This window comes from Merops nubicus, unplaced genomic scaffold (genome assembly GCF_000691845.1).
Source record: "Merops nubicus isolate BGI_N331 unplaced genomic scaffold, ASM69184v1 scaffold5724, whole genome shotgun sequence".
NCBI classification, from domain to species: domain Eukaryota; kingdom Metazoa; phylum Chordata; class Aves; order Coraciiformes; family Meropidae; genus Merops; species Merops nubicus.
The window spans coordinates 92,131-113,982 of NW_008606490.1; the positions used below are offsets into that span (position 1 = coordinate 92,131).

General features: G+C 36.7%; 1 protein-coding gene across 1 annotated transcript in view; it reads right to left on the bottom strand.

Annotated features, from left to right (window-relative positions):
- Positions 1 to 17,270, bottom strand: part of NEBL (nebulette) — a 95,350-nt gene extending 78,080 nt beyond the window's left edge. Inside the window, exons 1-5 of the mRNA XM_008939673.1 lie at positions 17,205 to 17,270; positions 17,037 to 17,108; positions 10,522 to 10,626; positions 7,565 to 7,675; positions 1,764 to 1,874 (exon numbers count right to left, since the gene is read on the bottom strand). Coding sequence (XP_008937921.1) covers positions 1,764 to 1,874; positions 7,565 to 7,675; positions 10,522 to 10,626; positions 17,037 to 17,108; positions 17,205 to 17,270 — 465 coding nt within the window. The remainder of the gene's footprint in view (positions 1 to 1,763; positions 1,875 to 7,564; positions 7,676 to 10,521; positions 10,627 to 17,036; positions 17,109 to 17,204) is intronic.
- Between the last annotated feature and the right edge of the window lie 4,582 nt (positions 17,271 to 21,852).

Consider the following 21,852-nt stretch of genomic DNA (forward strand, 5'->3'; position numbering starts at 1 on the left):
TTTTTTTTTTTAAGGGTTAAAGAAGATGAAACAACTGAATTTCATTTACTCTCACATCTGCTGTACCCTGCCCTCCTTAATTCTGTTAGCAGGTGATATACAGATGTAGAAGGGGAATGGGTTTTGTACTAGAATACTAATCCTCAAACCATGATGAATTTGATACAAAAACTCATCTCATGTTCCTCCTGATCCCACCACCTTCTCTGAGAGAGATTCCTATCTCTCTTCCCAAGATTATTTCCTTCCCTACTAGTCCACCATCATTCCTACTACTAGGTAAAAAAAAAACCTCTTGGTTATGGGAAGGGAAGTTCATGTTCCCAGCTCCTACCTTCCGTCAATCTGACATTCTGACACTTCCAAAAGCAGAGACAGACGGAGTTTGACAGGAAGAGGGAATTCTGTAATCAAGGCAGGTTGCAAATTACTGCTGGGAGTTCCAATGCAGGTATTTCCCAGCAGAAGAAAAAGTTATTCTTCAAACATAATGCTTCCCTGAAGTTATCCAGTAGCCTTTTAATCAGCAGCCAGCTGTCAAGATTCTGCACACACAGACATACATCTAACATTGACATTTAGTTTTCAGCCTACATAACCTAAGAATGTTTGTTACACTGTCAGTAGGGAAGATAAGGCAAATGTAAGATAATTCAAAAGGAACATCCAAGTTTCATTTTCTACATTAGTAGCAGCAAATAAATATCCCTTTCATCTGAGAAACAAGAGTTATAAAAAAAACCACATACCTACCCTGGCTTGATTTGGTTACCTAAGAATGGAAATGGATAATAACTTCAAAGGTATTTACATGTCAGCTGTTCTTCCTGGTTTTGTGTACCCCTTACCTCACAATTTTAGCAAATCTTCTAAAATTTACTTTTCTCTTAAGTAAGCTTTTTCAAAACCTAAAACTAACACGCAGTTTTCTTCAAAGTTGTGTTTGTATCATTCACAGCACTAATCTTGGTAGCATTTCTGCCCCCAGCAATAGTACACTGAGCTAGTACAAGCTAGCTTAACCATGAAATCAAACCTGACTTGATATTAATAAAAAATGAAAATACTATTATTGGGCTTTTATATTGTACAAACCTAAACAATGTAAAGAAGTTAAGAATCAGCTTTAAAACAAAAAGGCAACCAAATTGAAAAATATTGCTAAATAATCTAAATTAGTTGTAAATTATCTAAGTAAAACCACAAGAACAAATAATTTGGTCAACAGTAAAAATTACTGGCAGGCATCAAACTGAACTCTATGACTACAATTCTATAAAGTCACAAATTGTTCCTTCAAACTCCTTTGATACGTATCCATGAGATAGGAACAAAGTAATCCATGTGCATAAAAGTGTGCAAGAGAGAAGAAATAACCTTCTCTCCCCTATACAGAACTCTTGAAGAGCTATCCAAGTATTGACAATGTAAGACACTGAAATCTTGCTAGTGTTCATGTAAACAAGAAACTTATACACTTTTAAAGTACAAGTAATTTTCTTTCAAAATGATAGCACTTAATAACAACTACTACTAAAAAAAAAATAACTGCTTTCCACTGCAGTTTAGAATAAAAGTCGCATACCATTACTTCTAGCATATTTTATACACACAGCATGCCCCAAATTACTTTAAAGCAAATACTGTAAAATATACAAACTGATGAAATAAAAAAATATTCCATGTCAAATTCATTTCATTTAGCTGTAATAGATATATCTACCCAGAACAAGCAAGCTCATTTCAGGTGGACAAGTACTTACCTCACTCTGGTACTTATTGACTTCCATGGCATGTTTAATATCTGGAGGTTCCTTCATATGTGCATAATCTGAAGTTCCTTTCTCAGCATCATGTTTTTGTTTATACAGAACCTGAAAAGAACAACATTATACTTTTGTGACCTCAGCAGAGCAGGTATAATAATATGAGCCGGGCTAAATCTAGTGTCACAGTGTGCCTGTATTCAGGAAGAAATGTAATAAATAATTAAGCTCCTTAATGGAACCAGAACCCAAGAACAGCTTCTACCTAAAACACAGACATAGGAGGCACAGTCAGCAAAGAGATTTCTCTGCGTCTGTTATTGCAATATAGATATGAGTAGACAGGGGAAAGAAAAAAGAAACAAAGAAAGAAAATTAACCTTAACAAGGTGAGAAGGCAGCCCAGAGAAAAGCATAAGCAAAAACTTTTTTAGCTCAAAACACACTTGAATCTAACAGTTAAATAACTATTCCAGGTTGGTATTTTTTTCCTGTTTTCTGAGGGGGGGAAAAAAAAAAAAAAAAGAAGAACTTGTTCATTTCTCAAAACCAAGTAAGTTTGAATTAAATACTCACATAGCACAAACGCCTATTTCTTCCACTGTCCGGAAATTACTAGCACATTATACATTTTGATTAGCCTCCAGGTTCATGAAGAAAAATAATATTTACATTCAATTGTCATCACGGTAAAAGAAAATGGAATCGAATTGTGAGTTTATAAACAAATTTATTTTTATAATAGAAACTGAGCTCAACGTCGGGCATTCATCCAGCTTTTTCACTGTACTGTGTTAGACTTACATATATACACAGTCACATACTAAAACTGCCTGAAAGGCTGATCTTGCACTTATCTTTGTCAGAAGCTTTTACGTCTACATTAGGAAAATCCACCAGGTTTTGATGTCTGAAGAAGCAGCAAGAACCAAGAAAATTCATTTCCTAATAGCTCTCAGGAGCAAGCATTAAAATAATCCCAAAGAAAACAGCAAATACTAAATAAGATTGAAAGCTGATCAGGAGGAGAAGCCTTTGAAACTAAACCCTTGATATCAATAAAAGAATACAGTGAAATTTTTGAGATGGGAACTCTGCACTACAATAATTTGGACTCTTTTAGGATAGGATACTAGAACTGTGAGAAAACGTTGTATCTGTTTGTGTTTAAGGCAGCAAGATTGCATCTGAGTCACAGATCAGGGTGCCCAAGGCAATACATTAGTATCTGCCCCGACTATCTCAGATTACAAAATGATATATGGTCTGAGAGACTAAGACAGAAAGCGGGGGGAGGAGGGTTTGCACTGCTACTATATGAATGAAAGTATCAAATTAGGAAACTTAAAATGTGCCATCTCCTTATAGAGTGTAAATCCAATATAATCAGGACTCTAGGGGGAAAAAAGAAGCCTAAAACCTTCCTATATTGATTACGTCTTGCAACTGGCAAAGCAAAAAAGCCTTAACAAGACTGAAGCACCACTAACAAATGATCCCCTGCAAAAGTGAGTTTATATAGTACTCTTGCTATTTCTCCTGCTTCACACTGTCACTTTCAAGATGTTCCCCACTTAATACCATTCTGAAAAGCAGACCCACACAGTTACTTCCGAAATCTATTATTTTACAGGCATTTCATTACATTACCACTTTGCTGGTTCAACATCTGTATTTTTCTGCTGGTGAATGGGCTATGTAACCAAGCCAAAAAACAATAGCACATCAACTCCCAAAAACTAAAACCCAAGAAAAAAACAAAAACTCCCCACCCCATAACTCCTAAGAAAATCAACAGAAATTACAATTGAGTGTCCGCTATCTTGGGAAAAGATGACTGTATCTTTAGCTTCATGTAAGAATATTTGACTTCCTATCTGACAGCTGTGTTCTTCCTCTTTTCACATTATTCTCAATAACTGACTTAAGTAACATGGAAAAGATCACAAACTAGGAGGAATTCAATACCTGTCTGGTTTAGTTTTGGACAGTTTAGTGCAGAACTATTCCCAGATCTGCAAATTAGTTCTAAAGTACATGAAAAAATCTTTATGAGGATTATTTAATCAATATTCTTAGAACCATTGTTTTACACATTAGCATGCATACACTTATTTTTCATTTCATGTTAATTTTCAGGTTTCAGCTAAACTGAATTTTCTTTATCAAATCTACATATGAAACTACTCCACAGAGAGATCAAGTATTACAGGTCACTGACGTAACCTCTACCCTGTAATGGCACCATTTATTAACTTGAGAAATACAAGGCAATTATTGAAGTAGGTAAGGCTTCAGATTGAACTAATTTGTAAGTAGTCATTTTTTATTTTTCTTATCTCTCTTGTACTCCAGTGTGTCAATAGGAAGCTGCATTAAGGAAGGCTTTGTGCTCTTTTAACTTAACTCTGATTGACCCTCTGGTTTAGAATACTTTAAGTACTATTAAATTTTAGGTTTTATATTTGCCTTTATAGTCCATAAACTGAGATCTGAACTTAAAAACCACAACCTAGTATTTTGTAGAGGGAAGTGTTCAAGAGCACAGAAAATGCCATTTTAATCTCTGTATAGAAAATTACATTAACCGAAGTATTTTTGTAAAACAAAACTAGAGAAGTCCAGGACACTAATGCCTGCTACCCTAAAAGAGATGAAATCTTGAGCATGAGATTTGATACCTTAAAAAAAAAACTAATTAAGAATTACATAGAACTCTTTGATAATGTGTAATATGATTGTAAATGATGTAGTAAACCACAAAAAGCTTTATCAAAAAAAAAAAAAGAGAAAGTAAAAGGAGGATTCTGCCCATAAAAAAAAAAAAACTCTAAAACTTTATCTGGAAGTTGAAAGTACCGCTAAAGATTCACTTGCCTCATTGTCTTGAAAAACAAACAGAAAATATTGCTGAGCATTGACATGTAGTTTCTATTTGAGCTATTGCCCTGTGCAAAGGAGAACATTAAATCACCCTCAGTTTACTTTAGATTATTCCTTTCAGATAAGAAGAAAAACAGTGCAATCTCTTCTTATGGCAGGAAAAAAAGTGATGAAGAAAGCAGTGGAACACATACATTTTTGCAACATTTAAGCAATTTTAAATACTTTATCATTGTTTGTGACACTTTATTAAAAAAACTGTTCTGTGTAACGAAGAATTCAGTACACAGGTCTTCAGACAAGAAAAAGACTTGGCACAAAGCAGGCATTGATCAGAAATTTTCCTTCAGAAATATTTTCCAAGGAAGACTGCAATTTTTCCAGAAAATGTCCATTGCCTCTCAGGAAAATCAAAATGAAGGCTCACTGACTAGACTGCTCTCATCAACTTTATTCTCTCATCTCCAAAAACAGGGAAATGGGTGAGACTTTTGTAGGCTGGCAAGGAAAGGGAAGTAACAAGGTGGGGACAGACACTTCTCCTCTCTCTAGCTTACCTTGGGGACAGTTATGACAAAAGTGAATGGGAGGAAAATGTGGTTGTTCACTCTCAAGAAAGCTATTTAGAAGGCAACAGTCAAATTTTCTGCATAGAGGAAAAAATAAAATTGATAAAAGCCACTCAAGTATGTGGGTCTGAGACACTTGGTTTTCACCCTCCTGAAACATTTTTTTTCCCCATAAACAGTGTCATGGGTTTTTTTCTCTCAAAATTTTGGATATATTTCCTCCTCTATGGGTATTTATTTCCATCTTTGTGCCAGTTTTACATAAAAAACTGAAGAGCACATGTGGGCTTTACACAAAAACCATCAGAAGTCTTGCTTTAGTCTGTCCTGTGCATCCTGAGAAGGGAATTGAGCATGAATCATGACTGTCAATATGGGGAGACAGCTGCACAGGAGAATCACAGCTGTTCGGGTGCTGTACTCTCCACTGCAGTAAGATCCTGTCAGTGCTGACATTGTGTGGCTGGAAACCTACAGAACGAGGTCCTGGCTCTGCTGAAGTCAACGACAATCGCCAGATCAGTTAAAGCATGCAAAAGGGATGGATGGTGCTGTGGGCATCGGTTTGCTCTGGAGAGGACAGTGGAGCACAGCTGTAGGTGGGGATTAATTTCTTGATAGAAAGGCAATTTCCTCCAACTTCCTAAATTATGACTGTGATCTGAAACAGTGTATAATATCAATACATTAGGCTAGATGTAGGTAGGCTGAAAACAGAGCTTCTAGGCCATAGCAGTGCAGTAGCACCGTTCCAGGATCAAGCACCAAAGCATGGGGGAGATCATTTGCTGAGGATGCACCTGTGTAAGATCACCTGGCCGAGGCATTTTCACACTTCTCAGTAAGTCAGCGCCTATTTAAAATCAACTTAGTATAACTGAGAAACAGACTGCAGTTCTATGCTTGCCACAGCCTTTTGCAGGAGGGTTGGCAGAACAACCTCTCCTTCCTATGGCATACCCGTGGTCTCTTCTTGTTGAAGTAATGACCTGTAAACTTACAATTCCAGAGAGACAGATGCAGTAGAAATCCCCTCTGCCATATCCTGACCCAGCTGAATTCTGAAATCCTTGTATTAGCTACTTAGGTACCACAGTGATAGGCACAATATGGATTAGATTTGAATACTGTAGAGAAGATTTTCCACTAGAAAATCCCCAAGGATCTCTCTCAAAGTAGCATTAAATTTAGGTCCAGTGCAACAGTAACCACAAGTTGGAAAAAGGCATCAGCGTATCTCTAAGTTTTATGGTAGATTATGATTTATAATGCATGTATTCCTGAGGGGATGGTATGAATTTTACAGCAAAAGTTTCTGCTTAAATAAAACTCATCCTATATGCATATATGTTTCTGTGTGACTACTGGATGATTGAAGAAAAACCTCAAAATATATCAATAAAAATACTTTTCCTTAAAAGGTTGGGGTTTTTTTATAAATCAAATGGTTTCATTTTTAGTTTCAGTTATTTATCTTTTCTGCCACATCACTAATGTTAATTAACCTCACTTGTGTAAACTAATGCAGAATGTACTCATTTGGAATGAATCCAGGAGTAAATCTGTGGCAAACTAGTTAAGTAATTTTTTTTAAATCACATTGTTTAAAAATGTTATACAAATATAATTCCCAATTTATTTCTACTGTAATTCTTCTAATCACTCACTTTACAGTTAAATGTCACATTGATGTCATTTTATCTACTGTGCTGCTTTAACTTGAGTGTACATATGTTCCATTTCAAACTATGAAAACTAAAATATACTTTATGTTATTATATTTGCTTAATATAAGCCTTGATTAATGCATTGTTTTAAATTAAAACATTTCTCCACAAGCTGTCCTGAGATTTCAGTGCTTTCTTTTGTTATTAGTATTTTCCTTTGAAAAACAAATTCACATTAGAAGAATGCATACTGAGACACAATCAACAATACAGATTTAAGAACACATTCACTTCACAGACTGGCTACATTAAATCATACGGATGAGAGAGGAGAAAGGCAAAACAAGAAAAAAGTATTTGACCAGTCTCTAAATGCAGTGCAATGTCACTGAATTCAGTAACTCCTCATTGCCTTCATAGATTTCTAATGGATTTCATTGGATTCATGAATGCACTAGCAATTTTTAAATTTATATTTAATAAAAATGGCAAGTAAGGTTGTCAACATTTTGACTTCAAGAACTACTCAATTTTAAGTTATGCTGATAAACTCTGGATGATAAATTCACCCAAATGAATCAAGGAGACAATCACATATCATTCAAATATATTGCTCAAATTGGTCATATTGTCATACAACTCATCTAAAAAAACATTGTTTGTGATTCTAAAGTCGTACCTTGCTCTGAAGTTGCATTAATTCTTTTGCAAATACACTGTCAATTGTGGCTGGCATCTGCTGATAAAGGCAGTTGGAAAGGTCTTTCTTAGCAGCTCTTTTATACTTCACCTAGAGGGGAGAAAAAGGTGACATATGATGCAGAAATTAAGATACAGTAATCACACTAACTTTCTTCGTCTGTTAAATAAAATGACATAGACGATTAGAATGGGAGTCAGACTTTTAAATAATAACTTTAAAATACTGTAGGTATGTGTGTCTAATTCACAAAGCAATGCAAAGTACCTCCTAATTAAATTCAATGATTTTGGGGGAAAGCAGTTATTTTTCTATCCTTTTTAAAACTATTTCCAAACTCGCATTTTTTTTCCTTTCCATTTTCCCAAGTTTTGCACAACAGGAGCAGTGAGAGGCCAACAAATAAAATCCTACCAATTAATAAGTAGTAGCAATTAAATGGAACTGGAAAGGAGAGAAACACTGAAGATGTCTGACACCAATTCTACTTAATACTTTCCTATTACAGACTCATTTTTTAATTATTTTTTATTTATCCTGTACTTTCTCCAGTGCTCAGTATTAGAAATTCCTCACAAAAGGGTGTACCATTGAACCATAGATTGGTTGGGGTTGGAAGGGACCTTTAAAATCATCTAGTTCAAATCCCGCCCCCCACAGGTAGGATCACCTCCCACTAGACCACGTTACAGAAAGTCCCATCTAATCTTGTCTTGAACACACCCACTTATGGAGCTCAACTCTTCGCCCTGGGCAACTTGTTCCGGTGTTTCACTGCCCTCATAGTAAAGAATTTCTTCCCTATATCTGTTCTAAATCTACCCTCTTCCAATTTGAACGCGTTACCCCTCTTCCTATTACTACACACCCTTGTAAAAAGTCCCTTCCCAGCTTTCTTGTAGGCCACCTTCGACTACTTTGACTGCTTCAGCTGCAATAAGGTCACCCAGGCTGAACAACCCCAACTCCCTCAGCCTGTCCTTATAGGTCAGATGTTCCAGCCCCTCTGATCATCTTTGTGGCCCTCCTCTGGACACACTCTAACAGGTCCATGTCCTTTTTGTGTTGCCGGGGGCTCCACAGATGGATGCAGTACTCCAAGTGGGGTCTCATAAGAATGGAGTAGGGGGGGACAATCAACTCCCTTGACCTGCTGGCCACACTTATTTTGATGCAGCCCAGGATACAGCTGGCTTTCTGGGCTGCACTCTCACATTGTTGGCACATACTGAACTTTTCATTGACCAGCACCACTCCCTGAGTGTATATCCTCAGGACTGCTCAATCCATACTCCATCCAGCCTGTATTTGTGCTTGGGATTACCCCAACAATGAGATAGGTCAGAATTTTTATGAGAGAGGTCAGAATAATAGTCCAAAATCTGAGAGGCTTTAGCCTCAGATCTGTTTCCCAAATTCATAGAACAATAATGTCAAGTATTGCTGTAAAAGTAATCATAAATATGAAAAATAACTTATACTGTCTAACGTCAGTAATTTACTACACTATGCAATATACAGTTGTTCATTAGAGACTAGTTCCCTATATGTATTATATATACCAATTATTTGCTGTAACAGGTTGCTGTTTCCCACAATAGAGGGCTCTTTTTCACTGCAGTAGACATGCTGTTGAGAATTCCACTGTTCAAGTTTTGTAAAACCAGGTTATGGGACACTAGAGGTCAGCAATTTGCAAGATAAAACATTCATCACATCCTTGGCTTCAGGTAGTGCTGCAATAAGCCAAGTGCTCAAAAGTGTGGTAACTTATACGGGTTGTAAAATTTTGAAATATCTTTAAATCTCTAAATCTTTGAGTAATAATTACTAGCTTTTCTTTGGCATCAGACAATGGATTTAATAAATTATCTATATTGTGCTTTTGTAGACTACAATAGTCTGTCTCTTGGAAACCATACTTTCACATCACATTTATGCCCCTCAGGACATGCCACTCTTTCTCAGAAAATATGAAGATAAACATAACAAAGTCATTCATCAGATGCATTTATACTGAATGTAGCCACACCGCAAACTGATGTATACCAGAAACAGAATATAGATTGTATTTAAATTACATCAGTCCAGACAGGGATATGGGTATGTTCTTTGTCATAATCATAAGGTAGCACAAAAAATAAGACACTAAAAATTTAAGGCTTCAAAAGGTCACAGTGACAGAAAAATCACTCAGAACCAGCAGTTCCTTAACAAAAGTGACTCTCTGTCAGGTGAAATTTCTGCTGCTGTTCTCACCTGTGGAAAATAACCAGAGGTGCAATCCTATGACACCTTGTATCTGGGACATGAAGGTACCCAGCAAACTCTGCTGTGGCATTTTGGAAGCTGCCATTCTCTCTTTGCCAGGACCGTTGTGTCTGTGCTCACCTATGCGCATGCGAATGAGACCTACAGGCTCTGACAGGGGTATGCATAGATACGCTCACAAGTGTCCAGGCCACTTGCAGATGCCATTGATCTGATGTCTGCCTCTTGACCCGTCCTGAAGGAGGACAGGAGTGATAACACGGTAACAGTTTCCTTGCCTCCCGCTTGATATCAGGCTGCGAATTCTCCACAGCAGGGAGACTATGCACAGGTATAATTTCCAAACCTCATCACTGTATAACAAACACCAAGAAATCCTTTTCCTATTGCTCAGTTTATCTAACCATAAAATAGGACAGCTAGGACTGCATCAGAACCATTAGAAAATATCTTGGCATCCCAAAGCAAGTGTTGCATAACTCCAAATTATTATTTGTCACATATACAGAATACACTAATTACAGCGTTTTAAGTCACTTCAGCTTTAAATAAAAGTATTATCTGAAATAACCATGTTTCTCCTGCTAACAACCACCATATTCAATTGAAAGTTTTTTTGCAAAAGATAAGAAGCAAAGAGAATTCTTCAATCTTTTAGGTCTTACCTCAGAAATAAAAGCACTGAGACTTTTCGCATGTTTTAGCTGCGGGGTGTCAGGTACAAATATGCACTTTCCTTTAGATTTTTTAAACTCTTCTTTATAGTGTATCTACAAAAAAAGAGAAAAAAGGATAAAAAAGTTCAATTGATCTTTTTTTAAAAAAAGGAGAAAAATAAATAACAGCTATCTTTGTTTAATTTTGGGGGGTTTTTTTGGGTGGCAAATACCCAGGCTGCAAATACCTCAGGCTGGATCAAATTAAGCTGTAAAGGGAAACACCCGTTTCTCACACACAGTATCAAGGGCTAAGTAAAAGTCACAGAACTCTTTAATAATAAAGATGAAAAATATATAATATTTCTCTACATCTAAAGCACACTTTTCACCACTGTTGTAGATGTTCTAGTATCTCTAAAGAAAGGAGAATCAAATAACTGATCTCCTTGGTCCTTGATCTCAAAGATAAAATTGTTAAACTTCTAACACAGACCTAGCAAGTACAGAACCTGTATAGCATAATCAAATGCCCCTTTATGAATATATAAATTACGTCAATAAATTCAAAAGGCCACTGCAAAATCATTGTCTACAAAGCAGCCCATCAGTCATGACATGCAAGTAATAACAGAATTTCTTTAAGAGCAAACATTTTAAGTTTAGTCATTTTTTAAATCATGTGTATGCACAAACCATTTTTGAAGCAAAACGCCATGATATATTTTGCAAAAAGACACAAACCTTTCTATTTTTTTAAACAACTAACATTTTTCTTACCATGAGGCAAACAATATGGGCAGGTATAATAATCACATGACTGTTGATGAAGTCAGAGTTACTGTTTGTATTAGTGAGGCTGTGAGAAGAACAAACTATATGGATATGGTGAATACATAGGGACCTTTATTATGTAAGGACTACGTGAAGAAAGATTATTAATTACAGTGAGGACTAAATAAGCTTTTAAAATAGACACTATGTGTAGAGCCTTCAATGTTTTTAGTAACAGTGCTTTGTTTGAACATAAAATAGTTTAGTTCAACGCAAATTGAATTATTTAGTACTAAGCTTTTATGGTTATTATCTGCTACCATTTCTCTAACCTCATTTTCACATTCTGCACAACAGCAACTTGCATTTATGCACTCTAGACTTGCCGACAAGCACTGACAGAAGCAATATGATCTGCATCTGAGCATTACAGAAATATGCTGTCTTAATTTCCTCTTTCTTTGAATCCTTAATGGATATCACAAGTTCTAGTCTACGTTCCTCTACAGGGACTTAGCAAATTCTTGAGAAGGATGGCAGCTTACAGAATCAGCTCCTGTACTTTCTCATGCAGACTTCTAGTCCACCGCAAAATCATAGAATGGTTTGGGTTGGAAGGGACCTTAAAGATCATCTAGTTCAAATCCCTCTGCCATGGGCAGGGACACCTCCCACTAGACCAAATTGCACAAAGACCCATCCAACCTGGCCTTGAACACTTCCAGGAATGGGGCAATGGATCAGATGAAGCCAAATTCATCTCAAACTGGTGACTACAAAATCCTCACACAAAAAATAATTTTGGTTATTGTTGAGCTCATCCACATTTGTACTACTGAAAAAATCCACATCTCATTACTGAATCATATTGTCTGACTTTGTAGATGACAGTCTGTTCTAAACAAAAACTGTTTGGTGAATGAGTGTAAAATTACTGTGTATCATGATTTTACTCATGGACCCACAAATCCAGTGGTTCATGTAACCTGTCTGTGACACCATAACCCTAAGTAATCACAGAGCAATTCACAAAAAGGGCAGTTTTATGATAAACATGAGCAGGAACTTACAGAATATATGCATGCATGTACTTGAAAGTGTATGTATGTATGTGCACATGAACAGCTTGAAAAAAACCTTTGAAGAATTTTGTTCATCCACAGTGATATAACTGAGAAGGAACACAGGAATCTAGAGAGCTGTCTGCTGGTTAGGTTTGATAGCAGCTGAGTATAAACTCATGTAAAGCTGAGGCTGGTAGAGCAGATGGAGAGTCTTGCTGCTCACAACTTGGATAAATCATCTACGGATATCTGAAAGCTGACTGTAATTACAACCATTTTCATTACAGCACAGTAATTACATTCAAAAATCAAACATGAAAGCTTCCTAAGGTATCTTTTAATTAGGAGGGGGAATGACATGACACTACTAGAAGAAACAATCTACTACTCTGATGTAGAAGTCATGCTTTCAGAATAACTAAAAGCAGTAAAGGACTAATGCCACCTCCTTACTCCTTTATTAATCACATTTATTTTAGTAACCCATAGAGGCCACAAAATGCATACAGGCTCAAATGAGCAATTTAGAAAGGACATATGAAAAAATGTGTGGTCACTCTGATCCAACAGACTCCACTCTGTTACTAAAGTGTCTATATTGCTTGGAATCAGAAAGATGGAAGAAGAAATGAGGTAACTATAAGGAAGTCATGACATCTGCACTTAAAAGCATATTTATTGTAAATGACATAAGCAAGAGGTCTAAGAAGTTGGTTAAGAGTGAACATAATCAGTGGCTAGAAGGAATAGGCAGAGAAGCTAACAGTCCTCTTTGAAGTCTTCGGTTACAAACTAAAATTTCTAAAATACCAAAAAGGAAATGTTGCCTGTGAATGACTTACCCTTCACCACGAAATACACTGTTTAGGTTGTACAGATCTGGTAAGACTTGGGAAAATAAAACACCCAACTCAGTAATTGTCAAATAACTCACTAAAGGCCCAATTCTTAATAGCTCTTTCCTGATCCTTTTCTCCTCCCTGACTCATCATAAAACTGCTCTGACCAGCAGCACAGCTATCCAGCAAAGTGGATTAAAATTCCCAGACAACCACCAAAACAGTAAGCTTCAAAATGCATTTTTATTCTTAATGGATGTTATATGGCAAGATCAACTTTATAAAAAAAGGGCATCCAACCTTTAAGCCTCCCTGGCTTGCCCATAAAATTCACCTCACTCATCACCTGTTCCATCAGCCTTTTTCATAAAGGAAACAAAAGAGGAGACTATGGGATAAAGCAAAGGCTCCAATGGTAACAGCTTAATCCAAGCAGCCACCTTTCTTTTGTATTCAGGGCCACATATTAATATAACTTTAAGATAAATATACTTGAAAAACTGTTCTTAATACCTTAACATCAATGATGTAATCGCATTGACAATCATCATGTCAAGAACCATTATAGAACTGTCATCTCTCAAAGATCCATTTAAGCTTAGAAAAACCACAAAAAGGCCTAAACCTTCTTATCTAGCTCTTAAGTTAGACCAAAAGGGAACCTTTTTCCAATAGGGATTTCCTTTCCAATTCCACATTTTTAAATTTAAAATCTCTCCTAACACTAAGAGCTGTGTCAGACAACAGATCCATCTAATAGAAAATTCTCTCTGGCCACAGAAACCAAAAGAAAAGCATGAAAACAGGGCAACCATAAAGTATTATTGCCCCACAGTATTTTACCAGTCTCCAGAAATTTGAACCCCAAAGTCCTCCTAGAGGCTGTGACTAAGAATGGTGAGTCCAGAGGAACACCTCCATCTTGAATTAGATGGTCACAGCCCTATTGGTATGAGTGGAAAGGCACTCTGTTTCTGCACTTGACTCTAGGTCTCTTTAGTCCTTATTTTATAACAAAGAGCCATGTTGGGCTACTACTACACAAGAAGTAGTAGCTTTCGCTCTAGGGAAAAAGCAGCACTGGTATCATACATTATCAAAATTCAGTAGAATTCTCAGAAGGCAGAGTGTCTGCCTCTACCAAAGAGGGTAGTTTGGTCAATGATCATTTTACTTATGTAATAATTCCCCTTTCTCCTTAAAACAGTATTCACATCACATCACACTATCAAAACAAAGAAGAGATGAAAATATGTCAAAATACAAGTAATACACGCCAACAGACAGGCTCAATTTCAATACAGAAGAGTAAATGCCTAGAAAGGAAGGTAATTTATATAAATTAAACTTATATGACAGTTTTGAAAACATCTGTGAAATAAAAATGCATAATGAAGGGAGATTAAATGAAATGGCTTTAGGGAGAAACAATCCAGGGGATATCACAGCCACAGAACAAACATCTGCCAACCTCAAACGAAAACGGGTATTTCCTCGAGAACTGGAGCACGAAAGCACTTCACAACTTCCCCTACATACAGTTTGAGGCTGACAGTTATGCATGCACTAAGGGCTGTCATTGTAACAGCTTCTTTAAACCATGCTGCCAAGTTACAGTCAGCCTGCAAAGAATGCAGGGAAGTGCAAAGCAACCCCAGTATCTCAGTCATAAGCAGTCCTGGCGTTGCGTTCTGGTGGAGGAGCTGTGCTGACAGCTCCAGTGGCAGAAAGTGGCAATCACCCTGTCTTGTAGTCAGCAAGGACACAGGCTGCTGTCCCAAGGTCATCTGAGGGCCCAACCGAAGGCCTCGTAAAGCCACCATACACAGAAAATGTACAGATGTAAACCAACAATGCATCTACACAAACAGCTGTTTGTGCAAAGATTCATGCTAAAAAGGATAAAGAATATATTAAAAGTTCTGAATGCTAATGAGTCAAAAATCAAAGTTAAAAATGGAAACTCCTTGTAGTTTTTTGGCCTCCACAATGAAGTATACAGGGTGAGGAACTTAACCCCCAGGCCAAAGGACTTCACTGGTCATAAAAAAATTCCAATTATAGTAAAAATTCTTGGAAACAAAATTCACCCCCTATACATACACATATTCCACTCAAGTCAGTGAAGGAATATCTGATTTCAGTAGAGGCTGAATAAGTCCCCAAAACGGAATGCCATTTTTAAACAGTCTCTTCTTTGAAATTCATTTGGTCCAGACCATTACACATTACTACTGCTCTGAAAGCATTTATGACACTTTGCAATTGTACTTCACACATCTCAAGGAAAATCTACCACACTTGCAGGCTACAGGCATCACAAGTTTTCATCAAAAGCCCACAGCCCTGAATCATTACAGTCTTCAAAAACCTAGCTTGACCTAGCTATTCACCTTAGCTCCCAAGTCCCTGCAAAAAATCAGAGAAAATACAACCACTCCATTTGTAAGTTAATTAACAGCCACAGCCAACACTACTCCTAATGGGTACACAGCACACTAATAATTCCTTTTCAAGGAAAGAAAATACTTCTTCATCATTTTTTCAAGGAATTTTTGCCTTTAAGAACAGCATCCATGTTTACAAACAGGTACCATGGAAGCAATAAATGTTATTTTGAGTCAGATAAGTGCTCCCGGTCCATTTTCATTTTGGCCTTTACATAAGTTGACAGGTACTTACTGTACCATATGCCATTTTTTAAAAAAAAGCATGAAGATAACCATCAGTAAAAATATTAATATCTATTACTTCCTAAAGTAACTTGAGATTAAAAGAGAGTCATCCTTGTAGATTCTGTTAAAGATCTATCCAGTTTTCAGCACTCTTTCTGTGAAAATTGAAGTATTACCAGACACTGTATGGACAAAGCTGAGGCTTTAACCTTGTCAAGTCACACTTTCAAGCCAGCACTGTAACACGTACACATTTCAGACACTATTTTTCTGAGTAACATACTCTTTTCTGATACATAATCCCTACTATTTTATACCTTAAGTGTAGATTCTGTACGTTCTACTCTCATGAATCAACATTTTCACCTTGAACAATAACATTCCAGATCTAATCACCATCTCCACAGGAGAACTATCACCCAATTCCCATTCACATGAAGGGGGGAAGTTTCTCTTCCGACACACTTTCCCAAAGAGACACAGAAATAAACTTCCACCAAGGTATATCTGATGCTGTTACATTGAAGCAACTGGATTTACTCCAATTTAAAATGTCTTGGATCCTATCTATCATCTTTCCATAATGTCTGTATTTGATCAACAGTTTTAAAAATCTACAGTAATTAAGTCAAGAATTTGCTAGCTAAATAATTTTTAGATACCCTAACATTACAGAGGATTCTTCCTAGAAGTGTAAGTCGATAATATGCTAAGCAGTTTTGAGCTTCTATCACCACAGATCAATAGGTAACACTCAAAATTAATCTATTTTATTTTTATCCTCTCTTCTTACAGCTACATATACTAGCATCCAGTTCTGTTCAACCAATCAAACTCCATAGAATTAGGTTATAACTAGAAAAAATACTGCAGTTTCCTGATGAAATCAGCCAAGGTGTTCTCATGGGAGACACCCTCTGTGTGAGACCCACTTTTTGGAACATTCTCCTTTTCAGGGCATATGTTTCATACCATCCAAGCACTCTCAAAAGCTTATCCTTCTGCATCTGGTAGTTCAAGGTACCCAAGTAGGTTGTTATTTTATATCTTTATATCTGAGCCTTAGATGGACACATGCTGCACCGTACATATCTGAAAAAATACACATTGTAAATATAAACCCACTTGAAAAAGAGAAATGCAAATGCAAGGTTGCAGTCACCATCACTTACATCACTTATTATTTCACTGCATTTTCGGGCCAGTTCCATATTTCTGTCCTCAATAACAGGCTTGAGGAAGACCTGTAAGAGAAAGGTAATCATTCCAGGCTTGTTGTCCTAAAAGGTTAACAATAGAAGGAAAAAAATACTTTTCAAAGCTATTGGGGTTTAACTCACATTTTCTTCTTCTTCTTCATCCTCATTTTCATCTTCCCTGAGATCCTGAATGACAGATACTCGCATTTTAACACTTTGCAGCAAACAACAACAAAAACTCTACAAAGGTTCAGCACTGCAGGAAACAGCTCAGACCCTACAGCGTGCCTGGAATGAATGCTTCATCTGTGCCCTCCACTGCACTTAACCCTAGCAAGGCTCCTTCCTTATTTAGGCAGCACTTGCCAATCTTTATCTGAACAATTCAATGTGAGTGAACTGAAAGGCATTGCAGATGGCCTTGCTAGCTATCAAATGCAGCAGAGCTAATGCTTTCTTACAGATAAAATATAATGAAATGACCTATCTCAGTCAACTCTTTTTAAAATTACTTAATTAAAATACTGTGATGCAGTTAATTAATAACATAAGTAATTTAGTAAAATTAACAAGCTTAAAAGGGGAACATTGACTCTAGGGTTATGGGAAAACTGCCAGATTCAAGGCACAATTGACTCCAAAACAAGTTATCATGGAACTTTATTTTGTTGGTGCAATAATAGAGCTTTTTGATTAAAAAAACCCACACTACTCTCATTTTTCAGTAGATGCAACTGCTAGTATATTTTTCAGGAAACATCCCTCTTCCACAAAGCACATAAAATTCCTTAAATGCTTGGCATATTATGTCAGCTGAAGGCTAAATCTGTTCATACATAGATACAAATACATCTGCATCCTTACAAGCATAGAGGACTGTGTATTTACACAAACATGAATATTTCTTCACTGCTGAAACTGTCATGGTCTGCGGTCTCATAACCAACCTTGTCCAGTATTGCCATTGACTTCAGCTGCAACAAAACTGGAAGATATCCTTATTCCAATGGATGCAGTGTCACAATGTTTGCTTCTGTAAAACAAGCAAGCAGGTATTACATGACCAGTTGGAGTGACCAGCATTTTAATATTTTTTTCTTTCTGAACTGTAGCTTGTATACTTCCTATTTTACAGACGTCATGATTCTGAACTCCATCTAGCAAAGTGATTCACCACTACAGACCTTTGCAATCAGGCAAAGACATAAGGAACATGTCCTGTTAGAAAACCCCTTCAAAGCATTTCAAAGTACTTGTGCCCAAGCACAATGTCCTTAGAGCTTATTTTAAAACACACATTTCCTTTGAAAAACAAACATTTCAAAGAAGAGGAATAATACAGCATTTGACTTAGTTAAGGTCTGAAAATTTGGCAAAAAGTTTGTGCCCCCTAAAAGGCACAAACTGCTTTCAATCTATAATAATTAAGAGACAGAATTATTTATACATTAAGAGTATAGAAAGCTTCAAGATTTTCAATTCTGCTATTTCAAATATGAGCACTTAAAGTTCAAATTTGGATTGGCATTGTTGAAGTTCCGGTTGAAACTTAGAAGTCTTGTTTGTACAGGTGAGGATTACCTGTAATTTATGCTGACTACTTTTGGAGCTCAAGATGTTCATCCTTGTGATAAGAATTGTTTAGTCTTATGAGTATACACAGTAACAGGTCTTTTTTGTTACGGCCACAGCAAATATATTCATAAAGAACAGACTCATGCAGGATTTCAAGGACCACATGTTAAGGAGACAGTACCTATAAAGGTGCCAGCACTTTTGTATTAATGTAAAGTAAAAACGTAGCACCACGGCTTCATGTGGGGATTTTTGTGATAACATCACAAACACTATATTCTTCCAGTGCAGTTAATTACCCTTTCTTTCCTACTATTTTTTTTAAGTGCAGATAATTAAAAGTATTTAAAAGAATAGAAAAGAGCTATTAGTAGCTGCAAAGCTTGCTGGATATGGGGAAATCTTTGGGTATTTTTTGTGCCAGAAAGCAAGTAGAGTCTAAATTACAAAGTGAAAACTGTTCAGGTTTGGAGGGAATCACCCCTATCACAGGGCATAAGTGAAAATGGGTTGCCTCTTTCCTCTTGACAACCAGCCCTCACATATTTATACACATTAACTAGATCCCCCTTTAGTCTTCTGTTCTCCAGACTAAGGAGCCTCAGGTCTCTCAGCCTCTCCTCCTAAAGCAGGTGTTCTAGTCCCCCAGTCATCCTCGTAGCCCCCCACTGGACTCTCTTGAGTAGATCTCTGTCCATATTAATTGTGGTTTTCCTGCAATGGTTTCTGCATAATAAAGATCTGCTTTCTCTTTAGCATGATCACTTCTGGTCAGCCCTGAAGTGGTCAGGCAGTTAGACTAAATGATCACTGTAGGTCCCTTCCAACTGAAATTATTCCATTGTGGTCTATTCTATTCTACTCTATGATCTTTAACTGCTTTGATAGATTCACTTTTTCCTGTTTTTGCATGATGTGGGTCAAGCTTAAGTAAGGATTCAAATATACTATGCCCCATGTAAATTCCATAATACAAAGATCACAAGACAGCTGCTGTAACTCATCCTATTAAAGAAAAGCATAATAGTATGCACAAGGGATGTGAGGGAAAAATAGCACAGTACCAACTAGCATACAAAAGTTATTCAGAATGGCACTCTTCACATAACAGATGCAGTACTAAACTATAGAACACAGAAAATTGACTCTTTTTTTCACCCTTCTCAAAAACGCTGAATATAGTGAATCTAGTAAATGTCAGATAACATTCACTGTGCAATAAAGTAAGACTGAAAATTAAATATATACAGATACAAGTCAGGGAAGAATTTGTTATGACCATTTGAGTTGCATGGTTTAAAAGCACTAGGATTCTATTAGCAGCCTGCAGGTCAAGAACAAGCTTAGGTTACTTCCATAAAAGTCAATAAATAATCTAGGATCAACAGTTTGTGTATTTTTACAAATGTTTTTAAAACTACTCTAAAAATAACAAATCTAATCTGAATAAACACCTAGTTAAAATGCTGAGCTTTCCATCCCCAAAACAATTATGAAGTATGTTGTATTAGAGATTATTTCTCACCTGCAAAACCCGCATTTTAACCAAAACCTCCAAACTGATGGTTCTGAACTACTTTCCACTCTATATAATGGAAGTTATGTATATAATGGCTGTAGACAACCTTCACTGTGTATGAATGTTTGATAGGGAAGACAAGCCTTCCAGAAGCAAACTATATGGTTTATCCTATGAAAGGAGACAGATGAATTTCCCAGCACTTATAGCCATCATTCAGTTGTGTCAATATACTACTTTTTGACATGAAACTTTACTCAAGTACTTGGTCTAAATGCGTATCTGCTGAGGTGGCAGAAGAGGAAGAAACATGTGGTATATAAAGGAGCCCGAGCTCCCATGAATATGAGTTGACCCTGCATGCAAATGGTTCAGGCACACAATCATGCAGCTTTCCTGCTTTGATCACACACAGCTGTGTCCACATCTGGCCAAAGCCCTGCCATCTCCATGCTCCTTTATCAATCTTTTAAGAAATACATTTGGGAGATGTTAGCCCAGAAAGTTAAAAGACTTCATCTTGTTTTGGCTCTGATAAACCTAACAATTTAGCAGTGACTCTCAGTACCATCACTGAACAAACAATACCACTGGACTTTTTTTTTGGCATAATCCCCAAAAGCCTTCTGAGATTTGCAATATCCACATGTACTGCTGAGCCGAAAGAACTTCTTTACCATTTCACACAACAGCAGAAACTGTACTTGTACAAGAAACATCACAATTTCAAACCTACTTAATGCAAAGTTGCTCACGGGGTACATGAAGGTTGCAAGGTAAGCACCAAGGTATTTCAGGTGAAACATCTGCATAGCATTATAGTGAGAGGTATATACACATGAATATACTCCTTTCAATTCTGGACTGAAAACCCTGTAAGAACAGAGGTAGAGTTTTAGTGCTTTAACTATCCCTCTTCCAATGAGTTGAAAATCAATCCACAGACATCACTGAAATGAAAATGTCATTTTCTGTTCTCCCTGGAAAGACACACATATCACTAAAGTGCAATTAATTCAACACAATGCAACTGGCAATTAGTTTTCAAAATGCACACAAGGCAATTGTAAGCACTGAGATTCAATTACTTCTCATTTCTAGAAATACTCTTCTGCCAGACTGGAATCTTCTGGCAGTCCTGCATAAGGAAGTTCAGAGTTAGGCTATCAGCACTACAATCACACACAGAAAGCAAGCAAAGGATCCCAGCCTACCAATTTTAACCTGTCGGATGATAAACACCACATTTATCAAAGACACTTTGAAACCTGCAAATACCACATGGTTCTAAGATAAAATTTTCATTCAACCCAAGTCACTTTATTTAAGATTTCAGTAAAGCAGAGTGGCAATGTTTTGTTTTGTTTTGTTTTGTTTTGTTTTGTTTTGTTTTGTTTTTTTTTTTTTATAGATAAATACAAACAAGATGTTAGAATACTGATTTGTGAATCCAAGAAAACCTAATGAATTTTCAATGCCTGATAAATACAGTAATACAGACATTTTTGCAAACACATACTCACAGAGATGTTTTCTAGCCCAAATGGATTTTCATGACAGAGCATTTAAAGATGTATGTACAGCATTTAGTTGTATCGTACAACTAGTCTCACATCATAATACCCAGTCTAATCTAGTTACCAGAAGCAGTGTAGCTGCACTAGCATGACACTGCCTGAGTTCACAAACTCTTTC